The sequence below is a fragment of the Camelus ferus genome, chromosome X, assembly GCF_009834535.1.
Source record: "Camelus ferus isolate YT-003-E chromosome X, BCGSAC_Cfer_1.0, whole genome shotgun sequence".
In the NCBI taxonomy this organism is placed as follows: Eukaryota; Metazoa; Chordata; class Mammalia; order Artiodactyla; family Camelidae; genus Camelus; species Camelus ferus.
Window position 1 is genome coordinate 90,512,957 of NC_045732.1, and position 19,088 is coordinate 90,532,044.

General features: G+C 38.1%; 1 protein-coding gene across 5 annotated transcripts in view; it reads left to right on the plus strand.

The window, feature by feature from the left end:
- MBNL3 (muscleblind like splicing regulator 3) overlaps positions 1-19,088 on the plus strand; it is a 40,608-nt gene that overhangs the window by 12,480 nt on the left and 9,040 nt on the right. Inside the window, exons 3-8 of one of the 5 annotated variants that reach the window (XM_014561668.2) lie at positions 9,232-9,423; positions 10,467-10,703; positions 13,642-13,792; positions 15,428-15,463; positions 17,800-17,894; positions 18,826-18,899. In XM_014561668.2, the coding sequence (XP_014417154.1) occupies positions 9,232-9,423; positions 10,467-10,703; positions 13,642-13,792; positions 15,428-15,463; positions 17,800-17,894; positions 18,826-18,882 (768 nt within the window). In that variant the 3' untranslated portion in view covers positions 18,883-18,899. The remainder of the gene's footprint in view (positions 1-9,231; positions 9,424-10,466; positions 10,704-13,641; positions 13,793-15,427; positions 15,464-17,799; positions 17,895-18,825; positions 18,900-19,088) is intronic. The other 4 variants (XM_032475948.1, XM_014561670.2, XM_032475950.1 and 1 more) reach the window with 4 other exon arrangements.

A 19,088-nucleotide genomic window follows, 5' to 3' on the forward strand; every position in this document is an offset into this window, starting at 1 on the left:
AGCAAAAGAAAAAGAAAGAAAGAAAGAAAGAAAGAAATGATAGTGCGTTTTACTGAAGATTCTTCAGTGAGTTTCTCAGGTTACCTACTCATGAAATGATAAATGATGACATTTAGCTCTCTCATCCTGATGTGATGACATTAAATGTTTTGTAAAGTGACTTTTGCCAAATGTTCAAGTCAGTAGATTTCAAGACAGGTGTGTAATTATAAGGTTAATATGCTATTAATATAATTATGACTCTCATGATCATGTGAAGTTCCACTTTGACTGAGGTTGACCAGATCTCATCACAGGAGTGTGTGGAGTAGTACCACCTGATGAGCTCAACATTTTATCGTGATTTTACTAAGTTTTCTTAAAAAAAATTAGAAAAGATTTTACTTTTAGGTATAGCAACTAAGACCTCACACATGTATTTGTCCTACAAATTGTTCCCAGGGGTCAGCTTACCCCGAGGTGAGTAAAGGCTCGAGACCCCTCATCTGCATGGTCTCCTTCCAGGGCCCTGGGAGGAGGCCTGGCAATGTGTTTACAATGTGTTTGGAACATTTGCCAAAGATATTTGTTCTTAAGGCTCCCCTCCCCCATCCAACTACCTAAACCTCAGACCCTGGATTTACTCCTGACTGCAATTACTGGTCCACAGTAGAGCAGTCATTCAGGTCCTTTCCCCAGAATATATATTGTCACACAGCTTAAAGCTCCTTTTATAGTAAAACAAAATAAATCACACCAGCGGGAGGTTTGCTGCCTTGTCCCCAACTAGGTTTAATACGCAATGTGAAATCTGTTTTTTTTTTTTTTAAGTGAAACGAATATGCTACACTTTTGCCACCAAACAGAGGGCATTTGTACATGGTGTCTTTTACAGTATGCCCAATTTCTTTGATAGTAACAAAACTCAACAGTCTCCCTTTATCCTCCCTCATATATTCCCAGGGGATAAATTAAATGTAATCTCCTTTCAGCCCATTCTGTGTCCTTCCCCTCGGGGGCTGGTTAGCTCAGTTGGTTAGAGCCTGGTGCTAATGAGACCGTGTGGGCCTGTCCGCTTGCCTGCTCCCGGTCATAGTCTGAGCCACGGCCAGCTGCCTCTGAATGACTTGCTGTTGAGCATGAGTGAGGTGAAGGCAGGAAGTTTGGAGGGTCTCTGAAATTCTTTTTCCCCTGAGGGAAATAAACAAAAATAACAACAGCAACAATACACCAAACCAATGCTTGACAGTCTCACCTATAAAGGATGCTTTTTCCCCCCTTATCATCAGCGTCCCCTTGCTCAGATGTTCAGTAGTTTGTCACTGAGAGGGCCATCAGGAGGCCTAGTGTAAGAAACTGTGGTTGCCCTCCACACCTGGTAGTAATCTTAAAGTGCCCCCCCCAAATAATCCTAATTTGCCACAATAATCTTTACAGATGTACTAAATATCATTTGAAAACCTTCTTTACCTAGCCCCCTCTCTTAAACCATTCTGTGGCTGTCAGTCACCTTAGCAATTCACTTGTTGTCCCCTGGAACCACACATTTTGTAATAAAAAGTTGCATCTTTTGCTGTTCACCAGAAATGGACACAACATTGTAAACTGACTATATGTCAATTTAAAAAAAAGGAAGTTGCGTATTTTGGTCTCTAGTATCACTAAACTTTTTGTTCAGAACTCTTCGTTGGATACCTTCTGGTACTGATGATTTAGCCACTGCAATTTAAAAATGCATGCATATATGTGCATGTGTTACAAAATACCCTGTGCTTCTCAATACTGTTTGATCTAACATTTCACATCTGTATCAAAAGACAGTTTGGGAGTGGCCTTCTGCCTAAAATTTTCCTCAGTACACAGCAAAACTGAGGGATTAATTCAATCTGCCACTTCTTTTGATCCCTGGGTGTGTCTTTTGTATTATGATTTTTTAATTTGGATTTTTCTAACTGGTAAGCCTAAAATGAATCAGTGGCTTAGGAATCCCTTTTTACTCCATTAACTAAATATTTATTGAGCATCTACTCTGTGCCAGGCATTTAAAGAGGTAAGAGGTGAATAAAAAGATGAATTAGAAACATTCTCTACCCTCTAGGAATAAATGCCCTAACAACAGTAAGATGGTGGATTAATGTTTTTGTGATCCCCATCATTTCTGATTTGTACCTGATCCTCTGTATTTTTATAGCTTTGGGCTCTTCTTTTTTACTAAGTAGAGTTATTTTTCTATTAGCCATGCAAGGTTTTGTTTTAATTTGTGTTGTCTTTTGGTGGTGGTAGTGGTGGTGCTTTGTTGAACCTCTCATAATTATAACCCTTTGTATCCATTTATCCTAAACTTGCATTGAGATGTGTCTAGTCTCCAGGCTTCCTGTGGGTTCTTTGCTTTTCTCAGCTCCTACATTCCCTAATGCTCTAAAACTCATATTTTGTTTCATACCCTTTGTTAAAATTGGGTAACCACTTGATTTTTTAAAAATACTTTCTCTTCCCTAGTGGTATACTAAAGTTAACTGAATTGTCACTATTATTACCTGGTGGTTCACCAACAAATAATTTCTAAGTCAGTTCTTGTTCACTTCTCAGGAACAAAGTCAAAATCCCCGTGCCCATCTAAGGAAGAAGTCATTTGCCCTTTTGCCAGATCCTTAGCTCTAGGAATCACTTGGTGTTAATGCTGATCTGGGTTAGGCACTCGATTACAATTCCTGGCCTGCCCTGCCACTTCTCCTCCCACCACATACAGGCAGATCGAAACCATGACTTGTTCTCTCTTGCTTTTGCTCTACTTTATACCTTTTATACCCACAGTAATCTATGGCTTCTTCACCAGCTGCCTACCTTCCATGCTTCCCCTTATTTGGAGACTTCTATGATTAATAAGGTCAGAAAAGCCAGGTCTAGGTAGAGATAACTATTCACTTCTGACCCTTGAATTTGGTTTTCTTCCCTCTCTCTTGGGCCACAGTGACTTATTCATTAACAGGTATGATTAGTACATAAACACCACTATCAGCATGCATCTGTTTATAAAGTTCACTCTCAATTATTGAGGGACCAATTAACTAGTCTGGAGGTTATGTGGGCCTCCTGCAGTATGCCTTTTGGCCAGCTCAGTCCCCGCAGAACACCGCTCAGAGTGTGGATATGACCAAGCAAAAACTGGGAAACAAAGATTACTCAGTTGTGCTCCGTGTGAACGGCTGGTAAAGTCTGATGGAAACGAAAATTATACATTTCATTGTGGTTTGGGATTATCTAAGGATAGAAATATGCCTGGTGACAGTGAAAGGGCTTCTTTTTATACTATATGAATGCTTGTAAGTGAGTAATAAAATTAAGGTATTATGAGGGCTAGTTAAAGTTAAGAGTGCTATTTTTCTGGTATTAAGATCAAATCAACAAATTGTTACCAAATGTTTACCAGCCTATAAAAGAAAATGTTTAGACAGGAGCTTAGAGAGGGTAGGCCTCAATTATTACGTTGACTTCAGGCCAGGATTAGCCTAAGTGACTTAAGTATTTTGCATTCATCCAACAATGACTGTAACTGACCTTGGATGTTATTAAAGTAATTACAAATAGATCTAGGCTGTTGGGGAGATACAGAGGTGGATTTAGCATAACATTTAATTTTTATTTCTTTATACTAGCTTCAGGAAAACCCCACTTTAAGTAATCAGTGTTCCTAAAATGTATGTGTAAACTAGACATATTTATTTGAGGAAATGTTTTTCATTGAATTGTATTATTATTCCAAGGTGCTTTAGAATCCTTTAAGACCAAAATGCAGTGGCTCCTAAAATTTTACCTTTACAAGATTCCATCTGTCTCCTCATTCTTAGTCACTGAGTAGTTATTGTTCTATAAACAAATAGTTAAGAACTCAAATTTTAGTAACTATCCAAAAGAACATTTTAGTGAATTTTAGTAATCATTTCTAAAGCCAAATTTTTCAACTTGTGGCATCTTGCCATGAGTATTAAATTCACATCAATAGATTTTTATATAATTAGCGCTTTATTTCAGAAATTGATGGAGTGCTTTATTTTTTGGAATCTTCTAGAATGATGATTAGTAAAATTTTCTCTAAATAACTAAATAGTAAATATTTTAGGCTTTGTGGGACAAGAAATAAGGAGTATATTATGTAGGTACTTGTGTAACAAGAGAGAAAACAGATAGCCACATTTTTTCTAATACAGGTCTACTAATGAGCATGGTGGAATTTATGGACACTGAAATATGAATTGTGTATAATTTTCATGTGTTATGGAATATTATTCATCTTTTACTTTTTCCCAACCATTTAAAAATGTAGAAACCATCTTTACCATTCTGGCCATACAAAAACAGGGGAGGCTGGATTTGGCTCAGGGGCTGTGGTTTGCCAACCGGTACCCTAGAACACAAGCTCTTAAACAGTAAGTAGTCCATAACCGCACCCCAGGGGTGAGTTTCACGAGGTCCTTGAACTTCCTGAGATGACATGCAATTTGTGCACACGTGAATTTTTCCATGGACAGGGTCCACAGCTTTCATCAGACTCTCAGATAAATCCAGGACTCAGAAAAGGTTAGGTTCCACTGTTCTAGAGACAATTCACTGAATTTTAGAAAGCATTTCCCAAGGCCCTGATAGTTCCTAGGTAGGGTGCAAATAACTGGTAGCTCGTGGGAATTCCTATCCTAGCAGCGAATGCTGTTAGAGACATGAAGGATAAATAACCGTCTAGGTGATCTTTCTATTCATATAGCCAGTTGTTGCCACCATTCTTGTTGGTTTTATAAAACTCAGAGAAAGATGAAAATCCATAACCCTGGTTCTAGGGTTTCAAAATATTTAGTAAATAATTTAGGTTTGGGTGAATATCTGAAACGTATTTAAGTCCCCAGACCATTTCAGTCTATAAAAAGAAATCAGATTCAAAGAACCTTTTTCTTTAGACTCAAGATTACCCCACAGATTGGTTCATGTCAGCTCAGCTGACATCAAGGGCTGCAGTACAGGTATAGGAAGGATTAAAGTTACTTATTAAAATTGAATGTGTGAACTTACAGGCTGCTTGATTTAACAGGTGCCTGTTAGCTAAAGCTAAGCCCTTGAATGTTCAAACTCATGAAAATGGAGTAGTTACCCTGGGGCAGAGGTGGTGGTGAGGAACAGAAATGTCCATTTGAAAATAAATAAGAAACTCAGCAGTTACCTTCCTGTTCCCCGAGGGTTGGGAATAGAAGAATTCACTTCTTCTCAAACCGTTATAGAATGAAGCTTATACCAAGGAGGAAATTGTCACAAAAGTTACAGTACTAAATTTTAAAACCTAAAGATGTCATAATATAGTTTGTGGTGAAACCTTACAAAATCTAAACTTTTTCAGCAAGCCCTTTTTACATAGACGTTTAATTAATTTACAGCTTGTTTTCATACAATTGAAACATATAACAAACCCAAGAAGGTTAAAATATATTCGAAAGAAAGCAGAAGTTAGCCAGGAAAATTTCCCCCAAAAAAGGAAGGAAAAAAAATATGGAAGCTGAGAGCTATTATAAATAGGAAGCACTGCTTACATGTACATTATTCTTAAATATTCTTCATTGATCAGTATTTATTAGTGATTCATAATGTTTTAATCTGGACCATTCACTCACCTGCAAGTTTTTCGTTCAAGTCAATAGTTTTTTTTAAAAAAAATGTAGTAAGGGTTCTTCTCAGTTCTGTGGCAAGCAAAAGGCAGAAGCAAGAATAGGATGGGGAAAAATTGATTTTGAAGATCAGAGAGGAAAAAGAAGTCAAACAAAGACTACTGTTGTGTGGTTCAAATATGGAGTTTTTACCATTAGAAATTCTTGCTAATTTTGAAACAACCATGAATCATCAAGTTGATAAAGTCGGCCTTATCTCATTATACTATCACATCAACTAATTCCTAGAGCTTCACAGCCCATTCAACAAGAAGTATGAAATGTCCCTATAGCCTGTTGCATCACAGTGCCTAGTTAGGCTGGGTCAGCCCTTGGCTTTTGTCCTCAAACCTTAAAGCACCCCCCTTGACTGCCCCGTCCTCTTTCCTGCCACCTGGTGTCACCTCTTTCCCCTTAAAGCTCTTGGCCACCATGCCTTCTCTACTTACCCTAGAGTGCCTTACCAGTTTTGGGGGGCCCATGTTCTTTCTGTCCTTCCTAATGTGCCAAGTAGCTAATTTAATACACTCACCTAAGGTAGAGTGCTAATGGGGAAACCCTTCCTTCCAAGTTGAATGTGGTTTATGAGAGGGGTTTCACAGAGAATGTTGTGCTGGTGAAAATTTCAAGTCTGTCTAGGGGGTGGCACCATGAATATAAATTGCCCCTCATGTCTTACTCCACAGCCTCCTATTCTACATGCATTTAGAGCTGTTCCTATTAATGTGATATAGCAGAAGGTGTGGGCACAGCTTGGCAGTGCAAAAGGTTCATTTTTTTTTTTTTTAGTGAAAGAAAAAGCAAGAAGGAACACATGCTATTAGTAATACAGAGTGAGATTGCCAGTTACACAGCAATGCACGACCTACCTTATAAAGTCACGATTAGCAATGCTCTATATTTAAAACCCACACACCTATGGTCAATCAATCTTTGACAAAGGAGGCAAGAATATACAATGGAGAAAAGACAGCCTCTTTGGCAGGTGGAGCTGGGAAAACTGGACAGCCGCATGTAAATCAATGAAGTTAGAATTCTCCCTCACACCATACACAAAAATAAACTCAAAATGGCTTAAAGACTTGCGTGACACCATAAATCTCCTAGAAGAAAACATAGGCAAAATGTTCTCTGACATAATTTGTAGCAATGTTTTCTTAGGTCAGTCTCCCAAGGCAATAGAAATAAAAGTAAAAATAAACAAATGGGACCTAATTAAATTTCTAAGCTTTTGCACAACAAAGGAAACCATAAATAAAACAAAAAGACAACCTACAGACTAGGGAAAAATATTTGCAAATCATGCGACCAACAAGGGCTCAATTTCCAAAATATACACACAGCTTATACAACTCAATAACAAAAACTAGAAGAACAACAATGACCCGATCAAAAAATGGGGAGAACACCTAAATAGACATGTCTTCAAAGAAGACATACAGATGGCTAGTAGACACATGAAAAGATGCTCAGTATCACTAACTACCAAAGAAATGCAAATCAAAGCTACAATGAGGTATCACCTCACACCAAGCAGAATGGCTGTCATTAAAAAGTCCACAAACGATAAATGCTGGAGAGGGTGTGGAGAAAAAGGATCCCTCCTACACTGCTGGTGGGAATGTAGTTTGGTGCAGCCATTATGGGAAATTGTATGGAGCTTCCTTAAAAAACTAAAAATAGACTTACCATATGATCCAGCAGTCCTACTCATGGGCATAAATCTAGCAGAAACTCTTAGTTCAAAAATATACATGCACCCCAGTGCTTGTAGCGGCACTCTTTCCAATAGCCAAAACATGGAAGCAACCTAAATGTCCATCAACAGATAACTAGATAAAGAAGTTGTGGTATATACATACAATGGAATATTACTCAGCCATAAAAAAGAATGAAATAATGCCATTTGCAGCAAGATGGATGGGCCTAGAGATTATCATACTGAGGGAAGTCAGTCTGACAAATAGCATATGATATCACTTATATGTGGAATCTAAAAGGAAATGATACAACTGAACTTATTTACAAAACAGAAACAGACTCACAGACATAGAAAACAAACTTACGGTTACCGAAGGGGAAAAGGAGTGGCTGAGGGATAAATTAGGAGTTTGAGATTAGCAGATACAAACTACTGTGTATAAAAGAGATGAACAGCAAGGTCTTAACTGTATAGCACAAGAAACTACATTCAATATCTTGTAATAACCTATAGTAAAAAAAAATACGTATAACTGAATCACTATGCTGTACACCAGAAACTAACACAACATTGTAAATCAACTAAACCTAAAAAAAAAGATATGTACTACATTTAATCATGACTTGTTATTAATTCATTAAAATGTTTAAACTTATTTTTAAATGATGGTATTGATTATATCAATCATTCACTATATACTGGGTACTATAGGGGAGACAAGAGAACTATCAAAAGACAGTATGACCACATTGAGAAGAAAAGACACCCACATGTGGAACAAACTGGAAAACAGCACAGTAAAGTGATAAATTATGTGCTTTACAGATAATAAAGGCAATACATGTATCAAACTCTATGAGATCAGGACTTTTAAAAAAATAGAAAAACCAGTAAGAGCCCTTTGTACTTCTAAGACTTTTCTTTACAAGTTATACTCTAGGGTGTGTACCTTGTAATCCTGTTACATTATCTCTTCCTGCTTAATAGGGATCCTTATAGCATTTTTAGGGCCCCCTTTTAAACTGCACATGTCATCTGGTTCCCTAGATAAAGACGAGGCTAGGCGAGTCAGATGAGTTTGTGAAACAGGACTGCTAAAAAACACGACCAAACCAATTTCATTTTAGGTAGACAGCAAGACGTTGTTAAAGCTCTCACTTTTTAAAATCTATCCCTTTCTTCCTCCCTCCTTACTGTCCTCCACAATTGATAGTCGGTCAAGAAGAGAAGCATGCGTTTGGTAGGGCAGGGGGGATCATGGTAGGACAGGAAGCTTTGGAGCCAAACAGTACCGCCGAGCACGGGGAAGGAGGAGGGTGGGATGAGGGGGGCTGTCAGGTGCCTGTGTGAGGAGACCGGGCAGATTGCCCACATATATGATATCGTTGGCGACGTGGTTTTTAGGTAAAAGGGGAAGTGCTAGAGAAAACACATCTGGAAAAGACTCCATCAATGGGGTTTAATTCAGCTAACTCATGACTGGTAAAATTATGTGGCTTGGTTCCTCAGCTTACCAATAAATTAGTTACTCAAGGAGATTTGTTGGTTTAAAAGCAACTCCTACATGGGAATTAGTATGAGACTAAAAATAAATCAGAAGACACAATGGTAAATTTTGATATGGCTTAGGCTTTTTCTCAGAATGCTTCGTTGTGTAATAATAGGACTAATCGGAGGGGAAGGTGTAGGTATAGGGGAAGGTAGAGCGCATGTTTAGTATGCACAAGGTCCTGGGTTCAATCCCCAGTACTTCCATTAAAAATAAATAAACCTAATTACCTCCCCACCACCACCACCAAAAAAAAAAATTAGGACTAATCTATTTACCTCTAATACTTTTTATTTTCTGTTTTAAACACACAGACTTCTTTTCCCGTGACTCCATCACTTGCAGCTAATCCTGCCATGGCTTTCAATCCTTACTTACCTCATCCTGGGATGGGCCTGGTCCCTGCCGAACTTTTACCAAATGCACCTGTTCTGATTTCTGGAAACCCACCTCTCGGATTGCCAGGAGCTGCTGGTCCAAAACTGATGCGTTCAGATAAACTGGAGGTATTTGTGTAGAAATAGATAAATATTTATAGGGTAGATATGAACTTTATGCATGAACATTCTTAGAGTCCAATGTTTTGAATGCTTTCAATAAGTGCATCTGGATTTTCCACTTATGGAATATAACCTCAGAAAAATGTTAAACGTTTTACTCCTGTAATTTTACCCCATTATGAAGCGCACTGATTCAGTTGTACAGTAGGTCAAACAACATCTTAGCGTGACCAGCCGCAGACTGGGCCTCATCTCCTTTGCTATGGCACAGAAAGTCTGGTGGGAATGCTCCTTTTACCCCTGGCTCCAGCTTTACAGACTGGGATTACTGTATTCGTTGATGAATGGCTACTTGCTAGAATAATCAAGCTGAAAAAAAAAAGTTGACTAATTAACTATCTATGAATGCAGAATGTAAAGGAGTCTCATAGGGTCTAAACCTTTTTCTCTGTTTTAAGAATGATGTACTAGACAATAAGTATCTCTTGATGCCTAAGGAAAGGAAACCTAAAAAGAAATTTTAAATGGCTTTTTGATCTATAGAACTCCTTCAAACTACATCATTCTTCATAAATTGGAGTAAATAACAAGTGGATTTCTTACAAAGTCAGCTCCATTGGCCGCTCCTTAAATGTTTTGCCATGTATCCAAATGGAATCTGTACATGTCCCATGGTCCACATGTATGCTTGAGCAAAAGCACATGGCTGCGTGATAGACACATCTTGGACCTTCACAAAATAACCTCCTCTTGCAAACTTAGCTGATGAGACTGCGTCAAGTGTTGAAAATTGGTTTTCAACAATACTGTTATTTCATTGTAAGGAAACCAGACAGACTTTCCCTTTGGGAAGCATGGATTTTTTTTTCTTGGAATAGAAATTGTATGTTTACATCTCATAGTGACTATGGCTTGACGTTAGCCTTCAGCTTGTAACATTTTTCCTGAACAGATGACAAAATAATGTATACTGTTGCTCTTACATTCCCTGGCAAAATACATAAAAGCTAATCACCTACCAGGCATCAATGTGATTTTTTTTCTTTAAGGTTTGCCGTGAATTTCAGCGTGGAAATTGTACCCGTGGTGAGAATGACTGTCGCTATGCTCACCCTACGGATGTTTCCATGATCGAGGCAAGTGATAATACTGTGACGATCTGCATGGATTACATCAAAGGTCGATGCTCCCGGGAGAAATGCAAGTACTTTCATCCTCCTGCACACTTGCAAGCCAAACTCAAGGCAGCTCATCACCAGATGAACCATTCGGCTGCCACAGCAATGGTAAGAACAGGCCAGGATGCGTGGACTTTCTGTCTGGGGGTAAAGGATTAATATATAACTCATTTTGTCTAATTTCCTCTGACCACAGTCTTGAATAGTCATGAGTGGGCCTTAAAACGAATAGCCCAGGTTATGAGCTGGAAAACAGAAAACCTATTTATTCTAATTCATTCACTAACGTTTTCTAAAGATAATTATTTAAAAGCTCTACTAATGATTTTAACCTACTGTGCCTTTTCTCCTGTTTTTTTTTTTTGAGAAAGAGTACAAGTTAAACAGTAAATTATTTTTGAGTAGCTTTTATAGCCTAACTAACCTTTATATCCTAAAAAGGCAGAAAGTTGCCTCTGTGCCCTGAGAGCTACCTTCCAGGGTAATTTGCTGGTTAAGAGCCTTAATGCCTTTTGAAAACAGGACTTGGAGGATAGAGTGGTAAATAGGTTCTAATTTCCCAAAGGTTAATGATTTCAAGGCAGCAGCCAGGCAAGGCTAGGGCAGGGGGTGGGGGGGATATTTCTACATGATGGGGAGAAGCCTGCCTATTGAGTTGCCCTAGCAAGTCTGTTTTGGGGAAATGTTAGTCCTACTTAACCCAGAAAGGTAGGAGGTGGGAAGAGTATTTGCGTAACACTATAGTGTGATAGTTTGAGAAATAGGAATTATGATTACTTAAGTTCGTCACAGTTTCAATTATTTTGATAGGCTGTATGCTATTCATTTTTTCTTTTCGCCTGAGATTTGTGTCATAGGGTATAACCCCAATAAGGAACAAAACCCTAAGGAAACCTCATTTTTCCCAACTGTGGAAAAAAGTCACCTCCAGGACCCTGAAGCCCATGACAGAGACCTTTCCTTTTCATGAGAAAGATCCATTTCTTTTCAAACATCCCTATTTATTAAGTTTTTCCTCATACTGAGTTGAAATCTACCTTGCTAGAACTGGAACTTACACTTATTTTATTACAAAAAAATAAGTCAATCACCATTTCATAGGAGCATGATTGTCGTCTTCTTTGTCTGGGCCAAATACCCCAAGTTTCTCCAAACTTTTCTTATAAATTATGGCTTGAACGATACAGCACCAGTTTTGGACTTGCTCCACGTTCTCAAAATCCCTGCTCTCTCAGAACTGAACCCATGACTTCAGGAAAGATCTGAGTACCAAAGTAGAACAAACTTACTTTCTCCCTTGATCTAGACAACAGAATCTGTTAACAAATGGTAAAAAAAAAAAAAAAAAAAAAGACTTCACCGAATTTTTTTTGTCATAAATTCTTTTGAATGAGGAAATTTTAAGCTATGAAAATAGGAAGGTATCGAGAATATTCAAGGCAGAATTTTAAGCCTCCAGTTGTTAGGTTATTTCTGTTGGTGGCATAGAGTTCAAAAACAACATGGACCTAAAAGGAGAGGAATACAGTTGGTCCCCTAAAAATAAAGGTTCTCATATGCATGGGATGTACAAGGAACGGCTTGCCTGTGACGGTGTGTACCTGTTCCATGCTCAGTTATGGGACCTTCATATGAATGTGTCCGTTTCTGATGATTTGGGTGTGTTTGATAGAATGCATGTAAGTCAGCCCCAAATTCCCATATAAGAGAGTTAAATACTATATAGTAGGCCTTCAATTGGTACTTTTGAACGTCAATATAAAATTCCTTTCCAAGTGACTGATCAGAGCACAGTCTTAAAGGCAAAGTCACATTGGCCCGTAGAAATTTGTTTGAGGCAAGATTAAGTAAAGGAGGCTTCACAAAGAAGTGTGAGCTTTCTATATTTTAAGGATTCAGAGCTGAAATGCTTTGTGAAAGAGAGATTTTTACCTGGTTCATATTTGTGTGCATAGCTCAGGTTAACTTCACCGAAGGCAGTTTGTATGCATTTAAAAGAAGACTTGGGGGGATATTTAGTTCCCAAATGAAAACAGAGATACTGTTAGGCCTTCTTTATCCACAGGAATCAGGAGGACTTGCATGCCCGTTTTGGGCATGTGAAAGGCTAGTTACTCAGCCTAAGTGTGCCTGTCTCCTTAAGAATTAGAAGCATACCAAACTGTTGTCGCTGGGACAAGTTTCTAAAGTCCTGGGCAATTTGCTGAGAAAAAAAATGTAATGTCAGATTTCTCCCATGAATCTGATCCCAGGACAGATTTGACTGAATATTACAGGCACAGTGGGATTTTAAAAGAATTGTAGGCATGAAAGGAGGATTTTTAAATGCCAAGAGGTTTTAGAATTAAGCTTTACCCAGCCTTAACAAAGCAAAGAATACATACTGGAATGTTTTTGTAATTGAGAATTGCATACATCTTGCTAACTATCTAAGGTATCTGGGTGAGGTGGCTGGTGGGGGAGGATTCATTCATTTACTTTTTCCTTACATGTTAGTTGGGAAAGCTATAGTTACAGGACTTGGACCTGAAGTCCTTGTATCAATTGTATTTTTGGAGTTACAGAATCACACTCTGATCTACTGACATCTTTTTTTTCACCTATATACCATTTATTTCCTAGATCTATATGGAAATTTTAACTGGCAAAAATCTCTTTCCTGCTCTGTTGCTTCTGCTGATCTCATTTTAATAGCTTAATAGATGAGCATCCGTGACATGTTAATTGTAAATGATTATTTGCTATTAACAGCTTCCTGTCACATCCTGCCCAAATGATGAGATACTTTTTTAAAAAAATTGTTATTATTTGTCTAAACTAGTTAAGTTGAAAAGCTCTTTTCCTCCGTATGTTTATTTTCTGTTTTGGACTAAGTATGTACTCATGGAGTGAGTGCACTGATGTAACTCTGCGTTTGGTGACCTTCCTCATGGGTACCCTGGCCAAGGGTAGCCAGGCCAGACTTTCTCTAACTGCTGCTGGCTTGGTTGGAGTATATATTTTTACTTTCTTTGGTACTACTTATTAATCCATCCTTCCCTCACAGGCCCTCCAGCCTGGTGCAGTTCAACTGATACCAAAGAGATCGGCGCTTGAAAAGACCAATGGTGCCACCCCGGTCTTTAATCCCAGTGTTTTCCACTGCCAACAGGCTCTGGCTAACCTGCAGCTCCCACAGCCGGCATTCATCCCTGCAGGTGAGAACAGGGCTCTGGGCACCGTGAGTTGAGTGATGTTGCGAATGAATACAATGCACCATGCCAGCTTCCAAAGAGTGTTTATGTGAGGGCTATCAGCAGGTATTTTGATTAGAAATAAAACAAGGCAGTGATGCTTGATCTGCTTGTATAGAGAACAAACTGTGTTTCAGTGATTCCTGACAGTTGATGGTTTGCGATCCAACTAGCAAACTCTTCAACATTTTTCTTTTTAGCATTTCTTAATTGTTGCTTCTTATGTTTGATTCACTTGTTTCGACCTCAAATTAATTCCTTGACTCTTAGGTATCAGTTTCAAAGACAATGGTCTGCGCTCAGAAAAAAAGTTTCTGAGCTTCAGCATTACAGAAGTAGGGAGTCCATATATTTTTGATATGCCAAAGATAGTTATAATAAAAGTACCCTTAAACTTACAGGACAATACAGTATATTATATATATAAAAAACAACTGTCTTTAGCGTCTAACTCTTAAACCAGTTAATATAAAATATATAGCCGTTTATCATATTTTCCTGACACTTTGTGGCATATTATATTACCTCCTACATTCAACTATATTTAATAGCATAACTGTTTTGCACTAAATTGAAAAGAAAAATTTAAGCCATAATTTTTTTCAAATAAATATCAGATGAAGTGAAATACTTTTCTTCTAGTGGTTCAATACTTTGAGAACAAGCTTAAAGTCTCTTGGGAATAAGTTGAAACTACTAACCGCTGGGAATATGGTAGATTTTTTTTTGGATCAGAATCATAAATGCCTCAGTTTGGAAATTGTTATTAAATTAAAATGACATGCTTTAAAAATTAATTTAGAAATCTTGCTAATTATATAAACACACTAAGTACATAATATTGTATACCTGAACTTGAAGAAACCCATTGGTTAACTGATACATTAATCAGTTAATTCATTTTGAAAGAAGCCATAAAAAACCAGTCTTTTGTCTATTTACTAACTACAGTAGTTCTTCAGGATATCATTTCAAAAACACAATTTTATCATTTTTTGGCTTTTTTTTTTTTTTGCTGGATTTGAAGTCTAGATTTATAAGCAGAAATATCAGAAGAATCCCTTTCCCTGTGATTAATAGCAAAATAAAAACCTGTCAGGCTGAGAGCACTTTCTGGATGAAAAGCCTCTTTGCCAGATGTTCTAATGAAGTCCTTGGCTGCGAGGTGGAGGAGGCAATGGTGATAGCTTAGTTCTCTAAGTAAAACTTACTGGCATGAGGGACCACATCCTGGTGCATATTTTGAAAATCATATGTGTTGATTAAACACAGTTGGTTAAAACTCTCCCTTTTATAATAAAACTCATTTAGGATGCATTTGTCCAAAACACATGTCATTTAAGTGAGATAAGGACTTTCAAGAAAAAGATCAATGTTCATTTTCATACCTAAGAATCCAAGAATTACTTTGATTACTTGGGCTTGTGATCTTAAAACTCAGCTGTAATTGTAAGCATGGGACATTACTGGATTTGCATGTGCTGATTAATTGATATTGCTGAGAATATCTTTCTAGTTAAAAATTATCTCTATCAGTAAAGCTTTAATAATGAAATCTCTGTTTTCTTTACTTTTCACGCTTTTCTGCATGGTGTGCAGGGCCAATACTGTGCATGGCACCCGCTTCAAGTATTGGTAGGTTTTGTACAAAAATTCTCAACTTTTTCTAATCTGAAAAGAAGTGATTTTCTGTTGTGACTGTGAAAGGGATGAGTGAGTGAATGATGTGGCTGGACATTTTCTGAGTATTTAAGGTTTACTATGGTGTGGTCTGTTTTTGTGGAGTCGTAATTGGCTTACACCATGAGTCCTAGTTGGTTGCCACTGTGGCCAAATACCCTGCCACTTCTCTGTTTTCACCCCCAAAATTGCAGCTGAAATATTTCAAAACATTTCCTTATCTAGCCAGAAAGGGCAGTTTTGTTCTTAACTTCACATCTATCACTAAGAAATTATTCCTCCCCAAACAAGTTATCCTTAAGGTCAAAATCATTCAATACTCAGATGTTGCGAAAGGGTGAGTTAAGCAAAGCTAGAGCATCCTGTAGTGATTTGTGAGGATTTCTGTAGTGTGCTGGGATGAAATGCCATCTGCATGGAAACCAGGCACATCAGAATCATTTCAAAATGACTCTTTGTGGGGTATGTGTTTTTTTAAATAATCAGTTACACACATATCCTTTAATCAGCCACCAGTACAATATGGTAGCCATCTTGAAACCATTTTGTACATCACTAATACTGAAGAAGACAAGGAAAGTGACTTGTTTCCCTCTCAGAATGCCTAGGGAGTTCACAGCTTCTGTAGTTCCCACAGGCCCCAGAAACACACCAGAGGAAAATAGCACTGTTTGATACAGGGAGGAACTATCCCACCTCACCCTGCCATCTCATCTCAATCCAGTTTCTTTCGTCCTTTTTGAGGGTTTGCAACAGCTCAACCTCTATCCCACTGGTCAACCAAAGTAGACGCAGAGCCCAAAAGGGACAAACAGGATTACCAAGATAAAAAAAAAGTCAAAATGGCAACCACATAGTAGTAGCATTCACTGGTAGGTGAGGCCTCTGATACTGGCTTTGCCCTGTAGGAATGAAAAACATTTCCATTGATACTAACAGAAGCATTATATGCATATGATTAGAATAGACTTTGGGAAGTTGGTGAACCGTGTCTCTGTCTTTACATTTTGTGACTCTGCTCCCTTGCCCTTTCCCTGAAGGGCTCCGTGTAGGAATGCAAACTGCATGCTTCAGTGCTGCTGCTGCCCTGTGTAGCTGTTGCGCCCACCGAGGGAAAACAAGGGTGTTTTCAGAGTTGGCATGTGATACAATGAGGGCTGTCTATAGGTAATGGATAACCAGAGATGGGCAGGAGAGATAACTACAGAGTTTCTGTTAATCACCATTTGGGGTACATTTGTGTTTCCTATGATGTCCCATGGGATGATTGTCCTCTCTCCAGGCTGTTCACTTTCTCTGTAGACTGGCCGAAAATCTGAATTCAGTCGATGTAGATGTCAGTTATTACCTACGCATGCTTACCATTTAAATATTAATTCTTTGGTTTGCTTTCCAAAATGAGCTCAAAATAAGAAAAGCATCCCAAAAGCTTTCAAAATGACATAGAAACTAGAAACGGCAAAGAGAAATCATCCCAAAAGAGATGTTGCGGCTGCTGGCCATTGTAGCTGTAATATTTGCAATGAAGACAGGATGTTGTCGGACATTTACTATGAAGCACCCCCTTGGAAAGTTAGGTTGTTTATGAAACAATAAACAAATAGCCTAAGTTGATTCATAAATAGCCTATGTTTCCAAGGGGCTTGCCAGAGGTGTGCTTAGAAACCTGCATGCATAGACCACTGTAGTCTTCATATCTGTTCCCCTACCATATACCCACCAATCGAACTACCATTTTTATTTGCATGCAGATCAGGTAAGTATATATCCACATATATCTATATATATATATATATAAAACCGCCCGTTTGCATCTGCAAATCAAGTGACAGCACTCATGTCTGTCATGAGTGAGTGACAGACACCAGTTCCTGACTCCCATTTTGAATGTGCAACGCAGTTACTTGTCCGCTTGACTAGCTATTCAGATAGATAGCCTTGGTAAAATAAGATTTGTCATAGACATCTATTGTCACCCCTTCTGAAAATTTGGCCTTTGAAGTCAACGACAGTGTGATTCTGCTCAAAAACTAAATGTTGAGAATGATTCCATTTTCCTTAATGGTAACTATAATTGGCTTTCCCCTTTTCTCTTTTGAAATTTTTCCCCCTTCCATGCTGTGTTGCTTTGCACTGACTGTGATTGCATGTTGCACCCTGGTGTATCCGTCATGATGTCGTCATGTGGCTTGTTGCTGTGATACCTACCACGCCCCATCCCATCATTTATGTCATGGTTGCATAAATCCTCCGCCCTCTCGTGTGTTGCTTCCGTGGTTTCCTACTGAAAGTGCCCATGATGCACGGTGCTACACCTACCACTGTGTCTGCAGCAACAACACCTGCCACCAGCGTTCCCTTCGCTGCAACAGCTACGGGCAATCAGGTTTGGCCATTTATTTCACCTGTTCAGACCTAAATAACTACAGTGTGTTGGTAAAGCACAGTATATGCTTTTTGGATTGGTGAGAGACTTCAGTCCATATTCTTATGTGTTTTATAAGCAGTTGTTACATTTAGAACTTTTATTTTTGTGTATATTCTGGAGGGAAGCATCCGTCTTGCTACTCATCCTGAGATGAATGGGCAGAGTTGTCTCATTTTTAATCAGTTACAGATGTTCCTCTTGATATGCTGGATGTAGAGCTGTTGCTACCACACCAATCCTCAGATGTATATACTAAATATTGTTTTGATGTTCCCTCATTGGTTGAGGGGAGAATTTATTTTATTTTACTACCATCTTTGGTTATTGCATTTGAACTTTCACTTCGTACAGTCATCACCTTTACTTGCAGATCTACTGGAAAGAAAGATAACACGTTTCTTTCCAAGGCACATATATGCTCATCATTACTCAGTGATTACATCAGAAATTCCTTCTCATGCTGACATTAGACGTGCTTGTGTTGTTTTAATTTTCATTTGCTTTAGGTACTTATAGGCAGAGTCACAATGCAAATTATGAATTTTGGAGGAGTCTTGAAATTGTAAGGAGATACAATAATTATTGGGTAATGTTATGGCCATTTTGCCTTATTAAAGTGGTAACCATGCTTAAGGACAAGTCCCACTGCTGTTTCAGTTACAAGTATGATAACCATATGGGACATAGAGCATTAATTTATTGGGGAAACAAACCACATTCTAACCTGTGCTTTTTTTGAAAAATTAACTATTAGTGGATATGGTTAATATGTCTAAAGTTTCCTGTGATATTGACTATAGTTATTGATTACCATGTCCACACAGTGAACAAAATAAATGGAATTCTCTCAAGAAACTATTTTAATCTAAAATCTTTTTCACTACTATAGATACCCCCATTATCAATAGATGAACTGAATAGCAGCATGTTTGTTTCACAGATGTAGAAGTTACCAGTAGAACAGTAAGTTTCTTTAAGTATTAATATAAATAATATTTGTAGGTTATATCTTTTATCTACACAATTGCATTTGCTAAAAGCTTTGGTAAATATTTTCTTTAATAGACATTGCTTGTAACTTAGAGCTTGATTTAAGCATTCCCAATTTTCCAAACTGAAATGTGGAGAGCAAATATGCGATTTTCATATGAA